The sequence below is a fragment of the Pagrus major genome, chromosome 7 (assembly GCF_040436345.1).
Source record: "Pagrus major chromosome 7, Pma_NU_1.0".
NCBI classification, from domain to species: domain Eukaryota; kingdom Metazoa; phylum Chordata; class Actinopteri; order Spariformes; family Sparidae; genus Pagrus; species Pagrus major.
In genome coordinates this window covers 28260099-28267976 of record NC_133221.1, presented here as the reverse complement: position 1 = coordinate 28267976, position 7878 = coordinate 28260099, and the positions used below count along the sequence as shown (strand labels likewise).

The 7878-nt window shown below is 41.6% G+C and overlaps 1 protein-coding gene across 1 annotated transcript in view; it reads right to left on the bottom strand.

The window, feature by feature from the left end:
* Positions 1-1346: 1346 nt before the first annotated feature.
* LOC141000231 (LHFPL tetraspan subfamily member 4 protein-like) overlaps positions 1347-7878 on the bottom strand; it is a 29158-nt gene continuing 22626 nt past the window's right edge. The window contains exons 2-4 of the mRNA XM_073470889.1: positions 5894-6130; positions 2898-2914; positions 1347-1400 (exon numbers count right to left, since the gene is read on the bottom strand). Coding sequence (XP_073326990.1) covers positions 1347-1400; positions 2898-2914; positions 5894-6130 — 308 coding nt within the window. The remainder of the gene's footprint in view (positions 1401-2897; positions 2915-5893; positions 6131-7878) is intronic.

The following is a 7878-nucleotide window of genomic DNA, read 5'->3' as shown; positions in this document are numbered from 1 at the left end:
GATTATCCACTGTGATTTCATCCCTCTTATGATTCCTACTACTACTACTACAAGCAGCGTTGCTTATTTAAAGAGGCATATAAGTGACATCACCTTAAGACAATGCAGCACTTGGGGCTTCCCTCTGAGAGAAGGCCGACTCATACAGCCATATTCACACAGTCTTAAGACATCTGTAGAGTAAACTGATCACTGTATGCTGGAGCCATAAACTGGAGTAAACTGCACACTGGATTTTACAAAGGACTGAACTCAGACAAAAAGAAAAAAAAACATGACTTCTAAGTCTGACTTGGACAGCTGCAATTCAGTTCAGCAATTTGAATTTTCACTATGTACTGTAGGGTGGAAAACTACAATAAGGGGGCTTGTTTTGAGGCCACGTTGATGCAGGGGAAGCGCCTGTGTTCGGTGTCAAAAAATAGTGATCATACACAATCACTTTGATTCACGGTCCTCTGCTTTTCTGTGGAATATCCAGCTTAAAGATTTCCATTTTACTCCCTTCTCTAATCCCACCAAATGAGTAGTGTGGAGTCATATAAACACAATGGATTTGCACGTTCTCCGATGCTCTTCTGGCAAGAGGAACACTGAAACCGAGGGTAGAAATACTCAAATGCATTAGAGTCGGATGAGGTTTTGTTGTCGGCTGTTTTGTCAGCAGTAATGTTATTTACATTGTTAAGTATGTACAGTAGAGAATCTCCCAGAGATGTTCTGTAAAGCTGCAATGGGGTACTCCTTTAAATTCCTCACATTTGAAAGTCCTTAGATGAAGAGCCATACAAGTCCCTGTTGAAGTGTTGTGGATGTTAAACAATGTACTTGCTGCTGTATTGCGAGTCTCGACTCTTATCAATAATCTGCTTCCTGAAGCTATGAATGTATACAACACGCAAAACTCAAAGTCATTAAATAGCAAGATTCTTAAATAAATCATCGTAAAATCTTAGATGGACGTTATGGTTCTTCATCTCAGGGATTTAATTTCTCACACAAATCAAGACTTTAAATACAGTAAATCTTTTTTTTTTCATCATAAAGGTATTCGTTGAGAAAGTCGTTGAGTGTTAAATGCACTGTACAACCTTGTATAATTTTTTTTTTTCAAAATATAGTTTATCCCAGTGTGTTTTGTTGATTTTTTTTTTATCTTACAGAATCCTGTACACTTGGTGTCTGCATTGAAAGTGGGTGATATCCTGATCATTGGAGAGAAGAGAAAAGAAGAGAAGAGGAGAGAGAGAAACAGATGGGTGAGAGAAGAGAAGAGAAGAGAAGAGAAGAGAAGAGAAGAGCAGAGAAGAGAAGAGAAGAGAAGTTTTCCAGTGCCGTTGTTGCCCTCAGTGAAGACGCTGCACTCCGTACCTTGGCTCTCTTCTGTCCCGCACCTCAATCTGAGGGAAACAACACAGAAGGTTCTCATTGTACAGATTCAGAGACTGAGGCCATCCAAAATTAAGCATCATGAATGAACATGTAAGGAAAAAATGCTACAGTTTCACATATAAACATCAGTTTACTGGTGACGGGGAGGTTGAGTCAAAGATGGGTGATGTCAAAGTGATATCATCAGGGTCACTTGGGCTTCGAGACAACGTTTTTTTTTACATAAGGCTTCTGTTATAAACTGAGTCAAAAAACGTGGGGGCAACGGGAAGGTAAGTAAAGGATCTGGTGTGTTTAGAGCTTGACCCACACTACAGACTAAAGGTTGGGATATCCCTGTGAGGCTGTTCACATCTCTTATCAACATGCGTCTGATCACGACCAAACAGCTTAACGCCCGTCAGTTAGCACCTGGTATTAAAATGCGTCTTGACATACATCTCGAGTGACCTCTTGTGATTGGATCTCACTTCCCCACTTCACAGTATATGCAAACAAAAACATACAACAAACAACAAGTTTTTTTTTAACCAAAATAAAGAAAAACCTTCATGTATAATGTTTGCCGAATAAACAAGATGGCCCAAATAGTTAAGAATGCGTTGAAGGCAGCGTCCACAGCTCACAAAATTTTGCGATTTCATAAGGGAGTCTGGTGACTTTCTCCATGAACATCTAGGAATTTGCCTATATTAGTTACTGTAAAATGACATCTTCTCTTATAAATTTAGTGTAACAGTGTGTTCAAACAGCTGCTACATGTTCGCAGGTAAGACGCACTTCAGACACACAGACAGACGGGTTGGTACAGTGTTGCTGCGACAAACTAACTCTTTTTACAAGGAAAGAAACAACCTAATGTGTTTCATTTAATGTCGAATTTACAAGAAGGCATGAATAACTTTTAATTTGCAGTAGCAAAGTTTAGCAAAGTTTGTCAAGTTTCCCTTCAGTCAACAACTCTTAAAATCACGCCATTTGTCATGGAGTCTGGGTATATTGCCATTACTAGTTCAAAGCTTAGTTGAAACAGAAATCTGATACTAACACTGGCAGGTTAAGAGAGCACGAACACGTTATTTACTTTCACATGTAAATCAGACACTGTGTAATCCATTATGTCTGTTGATGTGGCTTGTTTTATGGAGGACGTCAGTTGAGCAGGTGCTTCTTCAATGTGGCTCTGGACGCACTGCTTAAAACAATGTGGACAAATGCGTCGTAGACCGTCTCCGAATGTGCTCTGAGTGATTGGTCTGTACTTAGAGCTGTTCGCCTGTGATCGGATCACTCAGGATGGATATTGATACCAAATGCTAACAGCCTCAAAGTGACAAATGACCTTACAATCTGTATGCCAGCAGGAAAACAAGACTCCACTGTCAGTATGTGTGGCTATGCACTGTACTATGCTCAAAAGTTAATGAGGCTTTGCGCAGGCAAATGTTAATGTATTCCTCAAACAATAGTGCACATGAAATGTATAAAGCAAAAAGTCAACTTACCCTCGACACAGCAAAATCTGCAAGGACAAAGAAGAACAAAGGTGTTGGCATAAACACAGTGAGGCAGGAGCAGAAAAAGTGCATATTTGTGCAAAACAGGAATCAGCTTATGTTAATCTGAGTTAAACACTTAGCTCATCACTTGGTGGTGAAAAACAATTTTATTTTGGTCAAAAAGTACACATTTTGTATTCATTTTGTTTGTTTGTTGTAGTCAATTTATTTCTGCTTAAAAGGTTCCTGTACTGTGAAAATAATAATTATTGTTACAGCATATGTTGATATATAAACCCACTGGTATTTTTCTTGTTATTGATCTGATGCACTGTCAATTAGATGGACAACACATGCTGTCCTGAACTGCCTGCAGGTTGTCACATAGTTTCGTCCTATCAGCTGCTATACAGAAGCTGAGGGACGTTTGTTTCTATAAAAGAAATGCGAGCGATAAAAGGAACTTCACACAGCTGCTGGAGCATTAGATGCATGAAATGTGTAAAATCACTGAGACTGTTAGTGAGGTTAATCAGATAAGAACAGAAAGACACGCCCACGCTCTGGAATATCTCCAGTTACCATGGAAACCATCATGGAGATAGACCGTCGGAGAAGCGAGACATCTTATGTCACTTTTCTCTGTCTTTATCTCTTCCTCTCACTCCCCCTCTCTCCGTTACTCTATCTGTCTGTATATCTCTCAGTCTACTATGTCTCCTGTCACACATCTCTGTTTCTCTTTGTGTTGTTGTACATCTGGTTATTGAGTCAAATCAAACACATAATCCTTATGTAAGGAGTCTTTCTGTTTTTTTTTTGTTGTTATTGTATTGTATCTTTCACTGTTGCCCCTCCACCACCTTCTTCTGCCATTCCTTTCCTCCTCTTCCTCTCGTTTCATACAGCTGAAACAATGCAATTCAAGTGTTCCTGATGCAACATCATGCAAACTGTCAGGAGCCCGCTGGAGGGCTCTCTCCTGCACTTGGATACAGCACCGAAAGCAATTTGGCACTGAGGTCAGGTTGGAGTGCAGTCATTTTTCAACTGCTGCAAATTTCGTTCACGTTAATGGCCTCAGAGTTAAGGCCTCGAAAATTAGAGCTGGATGAAGATTGACTGGCTAACCCTCCTTTAGAGGCAGGGAGTTACTGTATTCCACACCAGGCTCCTTCTCTTCTTATTTCCTTTAGATTTTAACTCAGGTTTATGTTAATGTGCTTTTAAAGGCTTGTAGAATAAAAATGTGAATTTAGGGCATTTTCAGACCTGCCAGCCCGTCATCTTTAGAAAAATAACCTTATAAGCTGACTGTGCAGGAGCTTATTATGACCCATCGTTACACGGCAAAAGCTGCACGGAGGAGACTGCCGTTTATTTCTGGTGTGAATCAAAATGTCAACAGTGAGTTATTTTAACTCACTAACATAGTTAAGGTACATCACATTCATAACATAACTGAATTTACATACATAACGTAGTTATTTTAACCCAAACCATGATGTTTTCCTAGACCTAACCAAACAGTGAGTGTAAGATGAAGGTCTGTTATGCCTGTTGCTGCTACGTTTCAACGGTAATGTCTTTTTGGGTGTCACTGGCAATCGACCTATTCAGTCGTTTAGGTACGAGGATGTATTGGACCAGTAGTTTTTGTTTGCTTTTGACTCAGGGACTCATTTAATACAGTTGTTGCTTTTTCCTCTTGGTTCATTTGTGTGAACAGCAACAGTCAAGAGCGGCCCCATAACAAATGCCATGGTCGCCGGATGATTCACCTCAAAACACTTCCTCCTCATTCTTTTCTTTCTTTGTAAGTGCTTGTATTGCTAATTGTTTTCATTGTGTTTATGTGTGGATTATATACCAGAGTTCCTTGAATTAAACAAATAGCCAGAAAACAATGTCTTATTAGAAGACGTGCTGCCTCGTGTTGTAGAACAGCTCTGATGAGTCCATACCAGCACACACTTGCACGGCAGTTGTTTTTCATACAGCACATTAGGTATGCCTTATTAGATTATCTTTAACCATCAGGCCAGTTATTTCAGATGGTAGGGTCAATTGCTTTCTGACTACAAACAAACTGTTCCTGAGTTCGAGTGGAGGTGAGCCGAGACCACCGTCCCAAGGCAAATCTCGGCCTGATTGTTTCACCAAGCAACCCGAGTGTAATTTCTGTGTTCATGCCCAAATGAAACAACCTGAAGCGCTCCACGTTTTGAAACAATAGGCCCAAATGAGGTAGATGCCAATAGTTACACAAATAGCACAAAAAGTCGCTGTCTTTTGCGAATAACTATGTTATTATTTGGGGCTATGTTACATTACAAGAAGCTGTGTTCAGGACTGGCACATCTACCATGTCAGCAGCTATTTTGCTACTACCAGTATATCACAGTTTAGAGTTTAACGTTAGCGCTCTTTATCAGATTCAGGGGAGTTTCCACTCCAGTAACCCCAGCCAAATCAGACCTGAGATAGCGTTCGTTTCCCAACCTCATCATTAGCTCTCATCAAGCCTTTTCTCTTGTGTAAGTGACAATAAAGCATAATTCAAACCTCTGTGTTGCTTACCACGGTATGGTTTTCTATAGTCGGCCTAAGAATCCTAACAGTTCCTACATGGATCATCAGCTGGTGAGAATACTGACTCTTTCCCTCAGACATGTGGCTTTAGCTGACTTTTTAATATTTTCAACCCAAATATGGATATGATATGATATAATTCTAACAGCCTTAGGCTAGAGATGGAGTTTTCAGCCAACTCATAGTTTCAAACTAGACTAAACTAGCTAGTTACCATAGATACTCAAATCAGCCAGCAACAGCTGCAATGGTTATCAGTTAGAATTGAGGAACCTTCTTTGTTAACTTCTGTATGAGAACAAAGACCCATCTATATATCCAGACAAGGCAGACCAAATCAAGCATTAAGTGTCACATTTAGGCCATTACTACTCTTAAAAAGCATTGTGTTTTATCATTCCTTTGCTCACCTTTGTTGTCTGTCTGCAAATCATCAAGATAGAAGTCCGTCTGCCGGTTACCCAGGACGAAGGCCAGGAAGGAGAGAATGAGGGCGTCCAGGATGCCCATGATGGCCAGCATATAGGCCCAGCGTACAGAGCAATCGCCTAGGGAGTATTTCCCTGTCTGCTCCCCGCACATGTCCCGAATCACCTCGGCGTCCCATCCGTCGGGGAAGATCATGCAACCCAGCACCAGGCACACTCCTGCAAGAGGACACAGAGGAGGAGAGAAGCAGGGTTAAAGTGAGAACTGGGGAGTGGTACATGTGGGGAGCAAGAGAGAAGAGTACGAGTGAGAGTTAGGGTGAGGGATTCTGATCAAGAGACTTGAGAGATGAGAAGTTGGGGTGGGAAAACGACAGGTAACAGGGAAGAGAACAGCAAGAACAGTTAGCTTGCATGTAGCACACTGCTGGCCTTAAATTGCAGAGGACATTCAGAATCAGAATTTCAACTCTAACATCCAGAAGTTCTGTAAAATGACACCAGTCATCTGCACAGAGCAAGTGAAAGTTTACAAAGTTGGTCGGTCAGCTTTATACCAAAGAATACCGAAGAGACCAGGGAGACTTTGTCCAGCGGACTACCAGGGCACAGCCGAGAACAGGTATGCAGCAGTGGGCACTGGCCCCACCCATGACCCTCCCTCCCTCTGGTTGTCCAAAAGACTACCAGAGTCCACCAGCCGCCTTTCTTGCTGTCTCCTGTCGGAAACGCAATGGACGTATTTAGCACGGAGTACCAGGACCACAAAGTCGTCAAGGCTTTCATCGTACAGAGGTGGGCAAGGTTTCATTGTGGATTTATTCCCTCACCCCTCTCCAGAATTGGACGTGAACATAATATCAGGCCAAATGAATACAGTAAAAATAATGAACAAAATCAGATATGGTTATGGAAGGAAAGCAATATTGGTGAATCCAGCTTCATCTTTCACTATTCACCTTGAATTTGAGTAAATAATATGGTTCTATAGACTCTCACTTAGCCCCACTTTGCAATTAAAGCTGCTGAGATCATTGTAGTTTTACCCAAATACTTTGCCTCCTGCTGCTTTAAATGTTGCTCATATGGACAACGTTTAGCCAGCAGCTCTCCAGGAGTGGAGGGGTTAACAGTGTGACAGTAGAAAGATGGAATACATGCACCCTATACATTATTCAACTGGAGACAACAGAGCATGCGACAGAATTTAAAACATACAGATCGCACACAAACCTGCATGCACTCACACCCACAAACAAAAGTTCACGCAAGCATGTGTGTAAGTGCATTCACGCAAACCCACAGACGCACACAGTACAAAGCTCTCGAGGGAAGTGCATACATGCAGTTTCGACACTACAACAAAAATGGTAATCTATACTTTACACCTCTGCTCATTCATCAAAGTGAGCTTCACTGGGGAGCTGATGGTGCCTTATTCTTTGCTCACCAGCGCTGTTTAAATAGCAGTCAGTTTGTGCCTGAGGGGCTGTAAGCAAAGCAGTGGGCTTCATCGGGAGAGGAAGAACATACATGGCAGACGTCACACTGCATCCTCATTCCAGACCAGATGTGTCTTATCCAAGGGCAACATGACTTGCGATACACATGAAAAGTCAGACAGATTTGTCTGAGTTGGTGATTCTTACTCTTCCGTCCAATAAATGTTCAAAAGATTCTTTTACGTCTCAAACTCGATTGGCGCGCAACTGTGAATATTATAGGTGCTGCGTGCCTCATGTGTGTCTATTGAAGGGTGTTGGGCAGCATTCAAACAGTCTAGTTGCTGTGTTGAATGAGGCGTACAGTAACAGAGAGATCACAGGCTGAAATGTAAATCAGAGGAGAATAGCAGTAAATTCTGCTGATGTGCTGCTGAACGTATGAAGCGTAGTCTTTTCTGTCGGCATTGAAGCCTCAAAGGTCAACAACTAGCTGGACAAACTGCTGACAGATGCACTATTTGA